The 17,160-nt window shown below is 45.1% G+C and overlaps 1 protein-coding gene and 1 long non-coding RNA gene across 13 annotated transcripts in view; one reads left to right on the top strand and one right to left on the bottom strand.

The window, feature by feature from the left end:
• The window catches only part of LOC126072964 (uncharacterized), a 169,666-nt gene that overhangs the window by 3,740 nt on the left and 148,766 nt on the right, over nt 1-17,160 (top strand). The window lies entirely within an intron of this gene.
• Nucleotides 4,077-17,160, bottom strand: part of SCMH1 (Scm polycomb group protein homolog 1) — a 200,023-nt gene continuing 186,939 nt past the window's right edge. For all 11 annotated transcript variants that reach the window (XM_049878947.1, XM_049878954.1, XM_049878951.1 and 8 more), the window contains 3 exons: nt 9,068-9,262; nt 6,395-6,537; nt 4,077-5,258 (listed from right to left, as the gene is read on the bottom strand). In XM_049878947.1, coding sequence (XP_049734904.1) covers nt 5,133-5,258; nt 6,395-6,537; nt 9,068-9,262 — 464 coding nt within the window. In that variant the 3' untranslated portion in view covers nt 4,077-5,132. The remainder of the gene's footprint in view (nt 5,259-6,394; nt 6,538-9,067; nt 9,263-17,160) is intronic.

Raw genomic sequence — 17,160 nt, forward strand, 5'->3', positions numbered from 1 at the left:
CAGGAAGGGTGAGGCACCTTTGGGCTCTTCCTGAGAAGGGGCTGGCACCTGGCACGAGGGCAGGGACAGTGTATCCACTTGGCCCACCAGTGCCACATCCCAGAGAAAGAGCTCAGGGAGCTCTACAGAGATGCTGACACGAGTGCTGCCAACACTCCTGCTGAGGGCAAACGGCCGGGACAGTGGAGACAGAGTAGAGAGTGGCTGACAGGTGGAAAGGGGCCACGGTTGGGGAAGGGGCAAAGGGTTCCAGGAAAATGCCCAGTCCTTTCCTGGATTCAGGCCCAAGTGGAGGCCAAACTCTTCTGTTATCCCTTGAAAGCATTTGTCTTTTTCCTCCTGATGCTCCTCAGCACTGCAGTCAATGTCCCCTCCCTGTCATGGTGTCGAGGGTGGGCACTGAAGCTGGTGCTATGGGGTCTCTGTCCCCCAGTCCCACCACAAGGGCCTTCTCAGCACAGGGGCTGCTGGACTGTTGAATCAATGGAGGGGTCTCTCACGTGGGCACCAGGCCTGCCTGAGGCCAGTTCCAGTTTTCTGATGGCTCTAGGTCACTATGAAGGAGCCCTGGTGGCACAATGGCTAAGAGCTCAGGTGTTAAATGAGAGTTTGGCGTTTTGAACCCACCCAGTGGCTCTGTCGGAGAAAGACCTGGCGATCTGCTCCGGTAAAGGTTATAGCTTAGAAAATCCTAAGGGGCAGTTCTACTGTGTCACACGGGGTCACCATGAATCAAAAATTGACTTGATGGCACCCAACAACATTATTAGAAGACTTGGCTTTGTGAAACAATTTCCAAAGTTGAGATTTTTTTGGTTTGTTTTTTCTTAAATAACATTCTTCCCCCCGACCCCCTGGCTTTAACAAACAAATTAATTTTCCCACAGCTTAGGAGGGGCTAGAAGTGTGAATTCAGGGCGCCAGCTCTAGGGGAAGGCTCTCTCTCTGTTTGGTGTGGAGGAAGGTCCTTGTCTCTGAGCTTCTGCTCCTGGACTATCTTCATGTGGCTTGGCATCTCTTTTCCCCCATCTCTGCTTCTCTCACTTGTGTGCTTAATCTCTTTTATATCTCAAAAGAGATGAACTTAAGATACACCCTACACTAATCCTGTCTCGTTAACGTAACAAAACCCATTCCCCAATGGGATTATGGCCACAGATATAGGGGCCAAGGGTTAGGATTTACAACACATATTTTTTAGGGGACAAAATTCAATACATAACACACCTACTAGCTATGTGATCCAGGGAAAGATGATTAACTTCTCAATGCCTCAGTTTTCTCTTCTTAAAAATGGACTTGATAATGAGAGTACCTACCTGACAAAGTTATTAGGAGTCCAAAATAAGTTAGTGTATGTAAAATGGTTAGAACAGCGCCCGGCACAGAGTAACTCTTGAGTACATGTTTATCATTATTATAATTGTAATTATTTCTAAGGTAGGACTAGGACTAGGACTTCTGATTCCCAGTTCTATACTCTTCACATGGAAGAACATTCAATTCTGACCTCAGAGGTTAGGGCACTGTGAGTAAAAGGTTAACTCTTTCCCCTCCTGCATGGAAATTTGACTTTGGTTACCACCTTTCTAGTTCGGTTTCTCTGGAAACCAGATAAAAATGGAATGTCACCTGTTTCAAGGCAACACTGCTTATGTTAAAATAACTCCTAGTTGTAAATCATCTGAACTTCCAGTACATATGAACTATAAACGCTTGCTAAAAACCACACCTTTAGGCTCCTGAATATAATGACTTTCAATTAGGCAGGGGCCCTGGGAACTGCTGACAGCGTTGTTATAAGAGATATGGGTCTCCGTGGAGGCTGGATGAATCCCTGAAACTATGGCATTGAGATAATCTTTAAACCTTACAACAAAATTACCCCCGAGCTCTTTTTAAAACCAAACAATAGTTTAACTAGTAAAGAACATCTGCCTTGAGCATCGTGCACTTCTAAGAACAATCTATATGGGATCAAACTTAAAATAGCAACTAGAAAGATTAGAGAGGAACCTCAGGGGCAGTGAATTTATGTTAATGGAGGAGGAGCAACTCAGAAAAGGAAGATGAGAATGGTTGCACAACTTGGAGAATGTAATCAATGTCACTGAATTGTGGGTGTAGAAATTGTTGAACTGGTGTATGTTCTGCTGTCTATATTCTCAATAACAGAAATAAACTACTAAAAAAAGGAAGAAAAAAAAGGTCTTGGCTCCCTTGGGACATCATGCTTTTAAGCCAAGGTGAACCCCACTTTTCCCTTATGTCTTGTTCCCTTGTACCTGAGCTGTCACCTGGGAACCAAGAAAAGCTCCTGGGTGATTGTGGGCTGTTGCAGGGACTACCAAAGAGCCCCGGTGGTGCAGTGGTTAAGTGCTGCTAACTGAAAGGTCAGTGGTTGGAACCCATCAGCTGCTCCATGGGAGAAAGATGTGGCAGTCTGCTTCTGTAAAGATTTACAGCCTTGGAAACCCTATGGGGCAGTTCTATTTTGTCCTATAGGGTCGCTATGAGTTGGAATCTACTGGATGGCAATGTTTTTTTTTTTTTAAAAAAACAGGCAAGTACTAACCCACTGAAGAGGAACAAAGAAGACTGCTCCAGGCTGTCCTGCTGATAGGCTGTTTCCTGCGTGAGAACTCTCAAAGTGAATTTGATGCCTAGGGTAGCCTAAGGGATTCTGCATGTTTAGTTGGATTTAAGACAAAGGCCCTCTGGTGGGTGTTGCCTGCAGTGTGATATATTATACCTCTTATTAGCTATGGAGTTTTGGATAAATAACCTAAGCTATAGTTTCCCATCTGTAAGATGGGGGAAAATGGTAGTTATCCTCTAGGTTTGTTGTGAGATTTAAATAAGATAATGCATGTGAACAACTTAGTACAATAAACCCTCCATAAAAGCTGAGTTCAGCTGTATACTCTTGGTGGCCAGGAGTAGGGTAAAGTGGGTGCCATTTTGTACCCCAAGGCTCAGCCTTGCAGCATGTCTGGCCTGCCTACATACCTGGTGTTATCTTCAGTCCCTGTGTCTCTTAGGTAAGGGTCACATCCAAAAGTTCATTGTAGGGTTTAATAAGGTCCTCCTTGGGAGTACCCTGAATGGAGAGACCCCAGTGTCCAGGAGTCTGTGGAAGACAGAGGCCGGTTCTGCTTTGGCAGCTCTGACCCTGACTGTGTCACAGTGACCACGGTTAGAGCCTCACAGTGGCCAAGTGAACAAGACATTACAAGTCTGTTCTGATGTCAGCACCAATTACTGGTCAGAGCTGGCTGGGCCCTCAGAAATCTCCTCGGGCAAACCTGACAGGGCTAGCTGGGTCCGAATAAGGGAAATGATTTGCTCAAAGCTTCATAGCAACTCAGTGGACTGGCTAGAACTCTGGGGATGGCCTTAAGTCAGATTACTTGGCTTTGAATGCCTATTTTGATACATCTTGGTTATGTACCTAAGCTCCAGTTTTCCCATCTATAAAATGAGTTTGTTGTTAAGATTAAATAAAATAATTCATGTAAAGCAGTTCGCTTGGCACATACTGTTATAAAAGTGTTAGCTATTTTCACTATTAGGCTACCACCACACTCCCCTGCTGTTTCCTACGCCTTCTCCTCCCCTGAAGCCTACACTCCTATAAACAGAGGTGTGTGGCCCCGGACTTGTGATCTGGCCCCTGCTCAGTGCAGACCTGACTTGGCTGGGCCTGGCTGCATCTCTCCTCACCCTGGGAGGATGAATATGAATCCAGCCACGGAGGCTCCTCAGAGGAGCTGACCTGAATATCGTTCCCACCTGCTCGGGCTTCCTGGACCCGCCACGCTCACCACTGTTGCACCAGCGTGAAGCCCTCTGAGGGCAGACACTGGACCCCACCTCTGTGTTCTCAGGGGGCTTACACAATGCTGGGTCTGCAGTGGGCATTTGGAAGACAGCCTGTTCTTTAGAGATTGCTGGACTTAGGAGAACACTTAGGGATCATCTTGTCCAAGCTCCTCGTTTTACATATGAGAAAACTAAGATCAAGGGAAGGAGAGTGACTTGCCTTGTGGAGGCACAGTGTTGCAGCTGTCAACTGATTAAAAGCACACTGGCATCTATATTGATTTTTATTTATAAACAAATCCACATAAAATAAGTCCAGATGGTAGCAGAGGCAGCTTGCTGCTGACTTGCTTACAAAGGAAGCAAATGGACAGCAGAGTGGGCGGAGCCAGACTCCAGCCTGGAGACCTCCCCTCCCATTCACTTTAGCGCTTCCTGGGCCTAAAATCATTGGGCCCAATCTTCTTCCAAAGGAGTTCCGGCCAGAGCAAGAAGCTGGTGTTGGGGACAGACTGTCTGTGGACAGGGTAGGGCAGGGGCTCACATTCCCGTAGATGAGGCTCGGAGCTGCAAAGAGCCCAGTGGAGGAAGGGAGGGGAAGGTGACAACGACCCTCTCCTCCCCGTGGTGAATGATGTGGTCAAGGCTCTGTGGTCTGTCTACCCCCAAAAGCAAGTACCCTAGGGTGGTATCCTCTGAAAAGAGGCCAGGGTAGGCCATTCTCCCACCTCCTTAAACCCAAGCTCCAAGGTGCAAGGACTATGAACTGGAGGGCTTGTCAAGAGCCAGAAACAATAAATTAACAATAAGAAAAGATCTCTTTTAAAAAAAGGTAGAGGTTTGCACCATCATTTTGGAGTCTAGGAAGCTGGTGGGGAGAAGGCAGGAGCTATGGGGCAATGGGGTATCACACTAGGCCTAGCAGGTGGTGAGGGGACTGAGTTCAAGGCCCTGTCTTCCAAGGTCCCAGGGTTGGCTCCTTCCTCCATCACTTGGAAGGTGACCAGTCTAGACTCCTGGAGAGAGGCTGGCCAGACTTGAGAAATAAATACAGGGGACCTCAGAGCCGAGGCAGGGCTGAGAGGAAGAGCAGTGCCAGCCCCGGGCCCCATGTTCTCCCCTCTTCAGTCCTTCATGGAAGGACGCATCTTGGCAGGAGAGGGTAATGGTGGCTCCACACAGCCTCCTGGAGTCTTGAGGAGGCCCGAAATCCCATTGAGGCACCCGAGAGTGGGCTGACCACCCTCTTTCACAGGGGAAGAGCACCCCACCTGCTTGACCACTCAGTTGTCTAGGATGCACCTCCCTGCTCAGAATTTGCCCTGCTTCAGCCGGTCAATGTGGTAGGAGAGCTTGAGTGCCGGCCCCAGCTTCAGCCCCATGTACTTCATCATCACGTCACTGCGCAGCAGAAGCAAGGCCTTGCCGTCGATCTCCTGGGGGCAGGCAGAGGTGGATGGGGGAGGAGCCATCAGAGGCCTGATTCGTCAGACCACCCCAGGTTCTGACTAAGTAAGGGCCACCCAGGGAAGTGCCAACCACAACAAGTCCAATCAATGTGCTGTGATACAGGAGACTATCTGTCCTCCTGACCCTTTTTCTCCAATCATTCCTCCCCTCACACATTCACTTCTGAACCCCCAAAGTCAGGCTCTTCAAGTATGTCTGTACCATTTTCCTTCTGGTGCTGCCTGAGAGGCAGTTCCTCCTCCCCACCCTCACGCCTCTGAGACACAGCTCCATCCCATCTCTCCAGGAAGCCTCTCCAGTCAGTGTACTGGTTACTTACCCCAGGCTGTTTTTCTATTGACCCTTAACTGTTACTCTGTCAGTTATCTATTTCCTGAGTGGCAGACCCTCTCTGGGAGCTAGGCACACAGCAGGCACTTACTGAGCCGCTGTGAAACCTTCAGGCCTGATCTAATAGCACCCTCCAAGCCCATCTGGTGTAAGAGAAATAACTGATCAATGAGAGGTAGCAGACCTGTTCTGTGTCCCCAAAGGACAGAACACCACCAAAGAGGGGGGCTAGGAGGAAGTGGGTTTGAGCCCCAAACCAGGAGTATGGTCATTGCAGGGCAATCAGGAGCCAAAGGTCACTTGAAGGGATGTTGGAGGCTCACAGAGGGGTAGAAGAGGACAGGGGACTCATGAGGATGGAGTATTGGGGGACACTTGGCAAAGGGCTCTTCACTTACACTGAGGCCCCTGATTCTCATGCCTAAAAAATGTCTGACATGAAAGTCAGGGCCAGACACAAGAACGGCCCTGGCAGGCTGGAGAGGCCCAGTGAAGGCAGGCAGACAAGAGAACAAGCATCACCGGGAAAAGAGGAGATCTCCCACCCCAGGACTGAGCCCCCAGGCCACACGCCCAGTAGGAACGTGGCTGAATCAGATCCTACACTAAAGGAGTTGAACTAGGTAGTCCAATGATATCTATTTGAGATCCAAGAGTCTTAAGTTTTTATGCTGTCACCTTTGCTCAGTGGCACAAGGAACCTTTAAGAGTCTACAAGTTACAGAAACAAGACTCCCAGGGAACACAAGAGAGGTCAGGCAGGGGCACCTACATGTTTGCGAAAGAGGTCAGCGTGGGGTCCAAGCTGAGGATCAGCATCCCGAACAAACTGCATCACGTCTTCGACTGTCCATGAGGAAGGGTCCCGGCCACTCAGACGCGAGCCATCCCGGCTTTCCAGGTATCGGTCTGACCCTGTAGGACAGGAGGGCACCTACTGTAACGGGCAGGGCCTGGTTTATAAATCTCCACCGCTCTCCTTATCATGTCCCAATGGCCCTATAGGTGATGCTCACAGCAGTGCTAGAGCATGAGCAAAGCAGCCTAGGGAGGGAGCCGTCTCCCCACACAGGGTCTACAGGGCTTGAAACTTTTTTTAAGTTAAATCTTTGTTCTTTAAGGGTAAATCTGATTTTTGGAGATGGTCAGAAGGAAGTTTGCATTGAGGCTGTGATTCAATCTGGGCCTGAGACAAGGGAAGAATGAGGTAAGGGGACTACTTGGGTTCAGTGGGAGCTGGTGGGTGGAGCTGCTTTGGTCTTGGTTCTGGGGACCATTTCTAGAGGGACCCTGGTAGCTGGGCAGGATTAGGGCCAGACCCCTTAGGAAAAAGTGGCAGATAGTATCCTGGGTTCTCTTTCCAAGGCCTGGAGAAGAGCTGACCTCACTATACCCTGACACGCTAAAGCATTCAACCGTTTTTGCCTTGACTGCCAGGAATTTCAATGCTAATTTAAAGCTCTGTTTAGAGGTGGTTGTTGTTGTTAGGTGCTGAGGAGCTGGTTCCGACTCATAGCGATCCCATGTACAACAGAACAAAACACTGCCCCATCCTGCGCTATCCTCACAACTGTTATTATGCTTGAGCCCATTGTGTCAGTTCATCTCGTTGAGAGTCTTTCTCTTTTTCTATGACTCTCTACTCTACCAAGCATGATGTTCTTCTCCAGGGACTGATCTCTCCTGATAACACGTCTGAAGTACGTGAGATGTAGTCTTGCCATCCTTGCTTCTAAGCAGCATTCTGGCTGTACTTCTTCCAAGACAGATATCCTCGTTCTTTTGGCAATCCATGATCTATTCAATATTCTTTGCCAACACTACAATTCAAAGGCGTCAATTCTTCGGTCTTCCTTATTTATTGTCCAGCTTTTGCATGAATATGAGGTAATTGAAAACACCATGGCTTGGGTCAGGCGCACCTTAGTCTTCAAGGTGACATCTTTGCTTTTTAACACTTTAAAGAGGTCTTTTGCAGCAGATTTGCCTGGTGCAACGCGTCTTTTGATTTCTTAACTGCTGCTTCCATGGGTGTTGATTGTGGATCCAAGTAAAATGAAATCCTTGACAACCTCAATCTTTTCTCCATCTATCATGATGTGCCGTATTGGTCCAGTTGTGAGGATTTTTGTTTTCTTTACGTTGAGGTATAATCCATACTGAAGGCTGTGGTCTTTGATCTTCATCAGGAAGTGCTTCAAGTCCTCTTCACTTTCAGCAAGCAAGGTTGGGTCATCTGCATATCACAGGTTGTTAATGAGTCTTCCTCCAATCCTGATTCCCTGTTTTTCCTCATATGGTCCAGCTTCTTGGATTATTTGCTCCACATACAGATTTGAGTAACTCCTCAAATCTATCCTCAACATGGTAGTCAATGAGCTACTAAAAACACAAACCTGTTGATGTCTTACCTCTAATTAAAAGCCTTCAGTAGCTTTGTATTGCCCACAAAAACAACTCCAAACTCTTTAACAAGCATTTAAGGTCTCCTGACCTTTCCAGGCTTTTCTATTTGAAGTTCCAGTATCCCAGTTTATATTTTAGGAATACCAAACTCCAGGTAATTCCTGGTAGAGTCTATGCTATTTCTTATGCCTTTGCCTTTGTTCATGCTATCCCCTCTTCCTGGAAAACCCTCTCTCCTCTACCACCCCTGAAGTGGCCATTCATATATTTACCCTTTCAGTCTCAGGCAACATGCCACTTTCTCAAGGAAGCTTTCTTTGAACACCAAGCTTGGGTTAGGTGTTCCTTCCTGCTGTTTTCATAGTACCCAAAGCACATCTCTGTCACTGCACTCAAGATATTGTTTTATAATTATCTGTTTAAGTGTTTGTCTTCCCCACAAGACTGTAAGCTCCTTGGGGACAGAAAGTGATTCACTTTTGCATCTCCATGCCCAGCACAGATGGTGTTCAAATAAATGACCAATGGATGAATGAATGAATCCTTCTCTGTCCCCTGGTTTTGGGTCCATAGCAATTAGTTTCCATCAGGGCTTCGAACAGGTTTGTTTTGGTTCAACCCCCTGCTGAGAATTTGCATTTCCACCCTAGATATACTGAATTAGAATCTACAGTTTAAGAAGATCCCCAGGTGATTCTTATGTATAATAAATTTTGAGAACTACTGCTCTACTAGTGGTTCTTAGAATTGGTCCCTAACCAGTGGCATTAGTATCACCGGGGAACTTGTTAGAAATGCAAATTCTCAGCAGGGGTTCAAAATGGACCAAATGGGTTCAAAGCCCTGGTTTCTATCATTCCCAAGCCAAATCCAAGAGCTCTAATCACCTCCCAAGTGCCTGGCCAGGCATGGTGGTAAGTCCAGCCCCCAGTTCCACACCAGGGAGGGGAGGACAGAGTTAGGCCCTCTCTGGAAGTTCAGGAAGTAAGGGAAGGAGAGAGTGAAGGAGGACAGGGCGACCAGAATCCTGGCAGCTTACCCCTGGAACACAGCCTGCGCACAGCTGAGCCTGTGCTCTGTGGGAGCCCACAGGATGGAAGCAAGGGCCGGTATGCCGGGGCTCGAAGATTTTGGGAGGTGCTGACAAGGTTGTTGGGATTCAAGGCAGTGTCCATCGGATCCGAGTGAGGCTCCAGGGACCGGGCCAGGCTATTCCCCAGGACAAAGGTTTCACCTGGAAAACAGTAAAGCCAGAGTTAGATTGGCCTGAGAAGACTGCAGGTGTGGCTCTCAGATACCTGTTTGGAAGCTCTGTAGAGGGGGGCAAGAAGCAGCAGGGCAGAGAGAGAGAGCCCTGGGCTGGGACTCAGGAAGCCTGTGTACTAGCCATGGCTCTCGCTCTCACTAAGTGACCTTAGTGAAGCTCATTGCCACTCTCTGAACTTCGGTCTCCTTAGAGACTCTTTCCTCTTAGACTAGATGGTCTTTGAGGTTTCTTCTGGTTGGGATGTCCCATGCTTTTCTAGAATGAGGAGAATCTTCAAAAAAAATAAAATAATAGAGTTATTCTAGAATGGAAGAGGCTGCCTTGGACATAAGATGGCAGAGCAGGCAACAGAGATGCTAGAGAAGAGATGCATTTACTTAGATAAGGGTACTTTAGAAGCTAACCAGCAAGACATCTCAGAAGTGCTTCTTGATATCTGACTAACTCTCCTATCTACAAAGGATCTGCTCTACTCTCCCTCCCCCTTTTTGTATTTGCCCTGTTCTATAGAAACATCCCAAGGAAGCTGGCTGGGGTTGTATAGGGGTGAGAACTTGGGTATAGAGACCAGAATATGGGTTACTTGTCCTCTCTCACAGCATCAGTTTCCTCAGCTTTTAAAGTGGGGAAGAACTTCTGCCCTGTCATATTGAGACCATCAAAATTAAAACTAAACTATAGCGATAGGAAGCAGAGCAATGGTTTCCTGGAGATGGGAGAAGGATGGGGGAAGCATAGCAGCGGTGGGATGGAAAGATTACAGAGGGACACAAGGAAGCTCAAACGGTGATAAATACACTCGTTCTTGGTGGTTGTGATGGTTTCACAGGTGTATACATCTATGATTTGGTGCAAGGTACTCTTCTCAGAACCTCAGTCTCCTCAACTATGGAAGAATCTTTCTTCTTAGGGGCTTGTAAATATCAAAAGAGAATGGCTATGAATGCCTTTGTAAAGGGAATTTCATCCTGATGTTTCTACCTGGGGCATGACTCAACACCAGACAGCAGGCCCCAGTCACTGCACTACGGAACCTGCAGCAGACTCCCTCTCCTGATTGGGCTCTACCGAAACCCAGTCAGTTCCTCAGCGTGGCCACAGCATTCTCTGTTTGTGGGAGGCAGGGAGGGTGTCCTCGGTGCTGAGCCATATCGCTAGCCTTTGTGGTTTTTCTTAGAGATCAGATGTTTAGATAATGTTTGGGATTCATTTAGGGCCTCTGATGAACCCGAAACTCAGGCACATGATCTGGCATACAATAAGACCTTGAGGGGAGATGGTTTAGGATTTTAGGACTACTTTCTAATACCTAAAACTGCTTGGCAACCATGAGCTCAAAGTCAAATCTAGCATGCAACAGCTATTCACCTTTATTTCAGGGGGTTTAATTGATGAAGCCCTTCCCTAGAAGTGGTTCTAAAGAGAGATGTCTTTAAGGCTCTAAACCATTTCCTACTCTCTTTCTGTAGATGAGACTTCTGATTCCTATTTTCCAGGAGAGATGACTACAGTAGTATTCCATTTTGAGAGATGAACAGGAACCCAAACCCAGCTCTATACCTGGTCTCCTGCCTTTCATAGGTGTGTGATCCCAGGCAAGTTACTTGTCCTCTCTCAGCATCAGTTTCCTCTGCTTTTAAAGTGGGGAAAAATTTCTGCCCTGTCATATTGAGACCATCAAAATTAAAACTAATCTATAGTGACAGAATGCAGAGCAATGGTTTCCTGGAGATGGGAGAAGGATGGGGGAAGCATAGCTGCGGTGGGATGGACAGATTACAGAGGGACACAAGGAAGCTCAAGCGGCGATAAATACACTCGTTCTTGGTGGTTGTGATGGTTTCACAGGTGTATACATATGTCAAAACTTATCAAATTGTGTTAGATATGTGCAATTTATTATATGAAAGTTATACCTCAATAAAGCTGTCCAAAAAAGAGAAACATTTTAGAGGCACAAACGACAGTATTTTCTGATCAATGTGGAAAATGAGAGAAAGGGAGAAATCAAGAATAACACTAAAGTTTCTGTCTTAGCAGTAATGTGGATATAGGTGTCTGCCAAACTTCTTGAAAAAATTATGTGGCTCACAGTCTCTTTTTTTCTATCAGCCCACTCACCCCTCCATCTGGCATCTGCTCCTATTACCCCTTCACTAAAAATGCTCTCATCAAGGTCATCAGATTCTCAAGTTACTAAATCTAAAGGACATTTCTTCGTCCTCAACCTACTTGATCTTTTGGTAGCAATCGACACTGACTACTCCCTCCTTATTGAAATCCTCTGTTCCTCTGAAATATTTTGCATTCACCTGGTTTTCTTCCTCGTCTCTGACTGTATGTTTTTTTTTCTTCCTCCTTTGTAGTCTTTTTTTCCTCTATCTGACTCTTAAATGTTATTATTCCTCAGGTTAATTTCCTAGGCCTTCTTTTCTTTTACACATTCTTCCTGGGAAATCCCTTTTACTCCCATGAGTGTAATCACCAGCTACTAGTTGTGACCAATTTCCCTCCTGGCCTTGACTTCTAACTTCACCTCAACTTGGATGCCTCCCAGGCACCTAACATATCCACAACTGAACTCGTCATCTCTCCAGTTGTCTCCCTCATCCATGTGCCCCATCTCAGGAACTGACACCACCTCCTACCCAGTTTTCCCAAGCCAGAAATCTGGACTTTCCTCGTTCCCATAACCAACCCATTACCGGTCTTGTAAGGAGCCCTGGTGGTGCAATGGTCAAGTGCTCAGTTGCTAACTGAAAGGTTGGTGGTTTGAACCCACCAGCAGTTCTGCAGGAGAAAAGACCTGGTGATCTGATCCTGTAAAGATTACAGCTTAAGAAACCCTATAGGGCTCTCATATAGGGTCAGTATGAATTGGAATCAACTTAATGGCACACAACAACAACAAAACAAGTCTTGTTGATCCTGCCTTCTAATTGGCTTTTGAAACTGTCTAATTTTCTCTATCATCATACCGCTTCTACTATTCTAGTCTGGGTCAAAGTTATCACCTTGTTTTTGTATAGGGAAGAAAACCACCTACCCACCTACCCTGTGAGCTCTACTGCCTACTATTCCTGTTTCCAGAATTGGTGGGTGGGGAGGGATGTTCATCGGCAGTCCTCTCTAAGAATTAGGTCTGGGGCACAATAAAGAAGAAACATTATTTCCACAGCTTTTGATTTTGTTCTTTGAGTTGCTAAAGTTTAGATCTGGGTTAGATGGTTCACTCATTTAGATAATTACATTAATGGCACTTTTGCTTATGAAGGGTAAAACCTAGGCATTATATAGGAGGAAGCCGAGACAAAAGAAACTAAATTATTTTGCCTAATAAATTAACAGAAATTTGGAGTTTCCTGCTAATACCTTGAAAATGAGGAGATCTGGGATGGAGAGAATAGAGAAATCAGAAAAGAAAATGAATCCCTAACACATAGGTCTCATAAGCAAAGTGTACCTCAGAAAGCGGCAGCAGGCTGAGGCCTATGGTATAAGAAGCCAGTAAGATGTTGTTGTTAGGTGCCGCTGAGTTAGTTCTGACTCATAGCGACCCCATGTACTACAAAATGAAACACTGCCTGGTCCTGCGTCATCCTCACAATTGTTGTCATGCTTAAGCCCACCGTTGCAGCCACTGTCAATCTTTTTCACTGACCCTGTACTTTGCCAAGCATGATGTCCTTCTCCAGGGACTGATCCCTCCTGATAACATGTCCAAAATATATAAGACGTAGTCTTGCCATCCTTGCTTCAAAAGAACATTCTGGTTGCACTTCTTCCAAAACAGATCTGTTCATTCTTTTGGCAGTCCGTGGCATACTCAATATTCTTCGCCAACACCACAATTCAAAGGTGTCAGTTCTTCTTCGGTCTTCCTTATTCATTGTCCAGCTTTCGCATGCATATGATGTGATTGAAAATACCATGGCTTGGGTCAGAACGCACCTTAGTCTTTGCTTTTCAATGCTTTAAAGAGGTCTTTCTCAGCTGATTTGCCCAGCGCAATGTGTCTCTTGATTTCTTGACTGCTGCTTCCATGGGTGTTGATTGTGGATCTAAGTAAAATGAAATCCCTCACAACTTCAACCTTTTCTCTGTTTATCATGATGTTGCTTATGGGTCCTGTTGTGAGGATTTTTGTTTTCTTTACGTTGAGGTATAATCCGTACTGAAAGCTATGGTCTTCGGTTTTCATCAATAAGTGCTTCAAGTCCTCTTCACTTTCAGCAAGCAAGGTTGTGTCATCTGCATAGTGCAGGTTGTTAATGAGTCTTCCTCCAATCCTGATGCCCCATTCTTCTTCATACAGTTCAGCTTCTTGGATTATTTGCTCAGCACACAGACTGAATAAGTATGGTGAAAGGATACAACCCTGATGCGCACCTTTCCTGACTTTAAACCACGTAGTATCCCATTGCTCTGTTCAAACAACTGGCTCTTGATTGATGTACAGGTTCCTCATGAGCACGATTAAGTGTTCTGGAATTCCCATCCTGTGCAATGTTATCCATAATTTGTTATGATCCACACAGTTAAATGCCTTAGCACAGTCAATAAAACACAGGTAAACAACTTTCTGGTATTCTCTGCTTTCAGTCAGGATCCATCTGACATCAGCAATGATATCCCTGGTTCCATGTCCTCTTCTGAATTAAGCCTGAATTTCTGGCAGTTTCCTGTCGATATGCTGCTGCAGCCACTTTTGAATGACCTTCAGCAAAAATTTACTTGCATGTGATATTAATGATATTGCTTGATAATTTCCTTATTCAGTTGGATCACCTTTCTTGGGAATAGGCATAAATATGGATCTCTTCCAGTCAGTTGGCCAGGTAGCTGTCTTCCAAATCTTCTGGCATAAAAGAAAGAGTGCTACCAGTGCTGCATCCATTTGTTAAAACATCTCAATTGATATTCCGTCAATTCCTGGAGCCTTGTTTTTCGCCAATGGCTTTGGTGCAGCTTCCTTCAGTACCATCAGTTCCTGATCATATGCACCTCTTAAAATGGTTGAATGTTGATCAATTCTTTTTGGTATAATGACTCTGTGTACTCTTTCCATCTTCTTTTGATGCTTCCTGTGTCATTTAATATTTTTCCCATGGAATCCTTCACTATTGCAACTCGAGGCTTGAATTTTTTCTTCAGTTCTTTCAGCTTGAAAAATGCCAAGTGTGTTCTTTCCTTTTAGTTTTCTATCTCCAGCTCTTTGCACATGTCATTATAATACTTTACTTCATCTTCTGGAGCTGGCCTTTGAAATCTTTTGTTTAGTTCTTTTACTTTATCATTTCTTCCTTTTGCTTTAGCTACTTGATGTTCAAGAGCAAGTTTCAGAGTTTCTTCTGCCATCCATTTTGGTCTTTTCTTTCTTTCTTGTCTTTTTAATGACCTCTTGTTTTCTTCACGGATGATGTCCTTGATGTCATATTACAACTCAACTGGATTTTGGTCATCAGTGTTCAATGTGTCAAATCTATTCTTGAGATGGTCTCTAAATTCAGGTGGGATATACTCAAGGTTGTATTTTGGCCTTGAATGAGTGAGTGAGTAAGTAAGTTAAGTAAGTAGGTAAGTAAGTAAGATAACAGCTAATAAACATTGAGACGAAACAAAAATGTTAAACTGCCTCTTGCTCTTTGTGGTAATTATCCTTCACTTCCCCCCAAAACTTCAGTAAAAAGTATATTACACATAATGGCGTTACATTAGTTTGGAAATGAAGGATAAGGCTCTGGATCAATGCTTGGGGCAAAGTATTGTAGAGAGAGACCCCAGCTATGGGAGGTGATAGGGAAAGAAGGGATTAAGAACTGTGTCAGAAGCAGGAATTCAGAGCTAGAAGTATTGGCAACTATCAGGGAAATGTAACCTAACCCTGGGTTATGTGGGATGGGGGTTCATTTTATTTTATTTAGATTCGGATATTAAGGCAAAGATAGCCATAAAATCTAGAGGGGCTCACAGGGTTCTACAAAAACCTCCAAGATTCCCTGCCTTCTGTTTTGCTCCAGTCCAATTCATTCTCGCACATAATATCCTGAGCCATCTTTCTAAAACACAAATCTGATCATGTTACTTCCCTGCTTTAAACACTTCAGTGGGTCCTCACAGCTAAATGATGTAGTTTAAAGTCTGTAACATGGCCAATTAGACTGGGCCTCTGCCTACCATGCCAACCTCATCTCGCATTCTTCTCTTATGCTTTCAGTTTCAGCCATAGTGAACATTCAGTTCCTCTGAAACAGGCCACGTTCCCTCTTGCCACTCACATTCTCACGTGTTACTGAAGTCAATAGGAACATTCTTCAGTCTTCCCTTCCTCCATCTCTTTGAGTCTGTTGCACCTTCAACCGGCTCTCCTAACTCTTTAGTCCAAGCTTGGGTATCATTTCTCCTGGAAAGTCTTCCCTGGCACACTCAGCTTGGGTTGGGAGTCCCTCTTTTGTGCTCAGTACATCCTGAACTTTTCCTAGTAAAGCACTCATCATTCTGAATTGTTTGCTTACTTGTTTATATTTTTCACCAGACTGTAAGCTCTGAGGGGGTAAGCACTGAATCCTCCATGCCCAGCTCAGTCGTTGGCATAGTGTGGTCAAAAAATGATTGACTGACTGTCTGACTGAATAATGGATTAAGAAAATTTCAATTAACTTTGAACATTTTTCGAGTCATCTTAAAACTCTTAAAAACTCTGGGGATGAGAGGGCTTCTTACAACATTTCTTGAGATTTTGGCAGGAGAACCACTTTATAACTAGCTCAGAAGACCTGGATGGCAACTAAATAGAAAGGCACAAGGAACTCATTATCATGGGACAAATGAACCATTTTCTCCAGCAGAGAGGCACCTGGGGAGTCCCAGAACAGCAGACTCAGAGGTTAATACTGGATGGATTTCAATTATGCTTAAAATTAATAGTCACTGGGACCAACTAAATGAATACAGTCTCCTGAATAATATTGTCAATTTTTTAGAAAGCCAGAAGGAGCCCTCTCTCATTTACTCTTTAAAGGCCTTTGGCTCTGAAGACAGGACCCTACTCTGAAACTACCTCCCCCAGGAAGCCTTCCCTGACCTCTTCTTATACCTTACCCCTTTGTCCATCACTCCTGGCTGGGCTGGAGTTCCCTGGAGTTCCTCTGTTCCATGTTCTTTCCACATACAAGTTTACATATACTCTCAGCTGGGGACTCTTTAGAGCAGAGATTGAGTTTATTTCATCTGTCTCCCCAGAATTCAGTATAGGATCTGGCACACAGTAAGCATTCTATAAATGCTTGATGTCCTGAGACAAAACAACTGGCCTGGATTCTTGAAAATGCCAATGTCATGTCACAGAAGACAGAAAAAGGCTGGAGAACTGTTTGAGGTTAAAGGGAACTACAGAGACATGACAATTAAACACAGTGAATGATCCTGGATTGGAATGATTGGATCCTGGATTAAACAAACAAACAAAACAACTATAAAGAACATTATTGGGACAAGTGGGCTAACCTGAATATGGACTATATACTGTTGTTGTTGTTAGGTGCTGTCAAATCGGTTCCAACTCATACTGACCCTATGTACTACAGAATGAAACACTGCCCAGTCCTGTGCCATCCTCACAGCCATTGTTATGCTTAAGCAGATCACTGCAGCCACTGTGTCAATCCATCTCACTGACCCCGTACTTTACCAAGCATGATGTCCTTCTCCAGGACTGATCCTTCCTGATAACATGTCCAAAGTATGTGAGGCATAGTCTTGCCACCCTTTCTTCTAAGGAGCAGTCTGGCTGTACTTCTTCCAAGACAGATTTGTTAGTTCTTTTGGCAGTCCAGGGTATATTCAATATTCTTTGCTAACACCAC

Source organism: Elephas maximus, chromosome 3, assembly GCF_024166365.1.
Source record: "Elephas maximus indicus isolate mEleMax1 chromosome 3, mEleMax1 primary haplotype, whole genome shotgun sequence".
Classification (NCBI taxonomy): Eukaryota; Metazoa; Chordata; class Mammalia; order Proboscidea; family Elephantidae; genus Elephas; species Elephas maximus.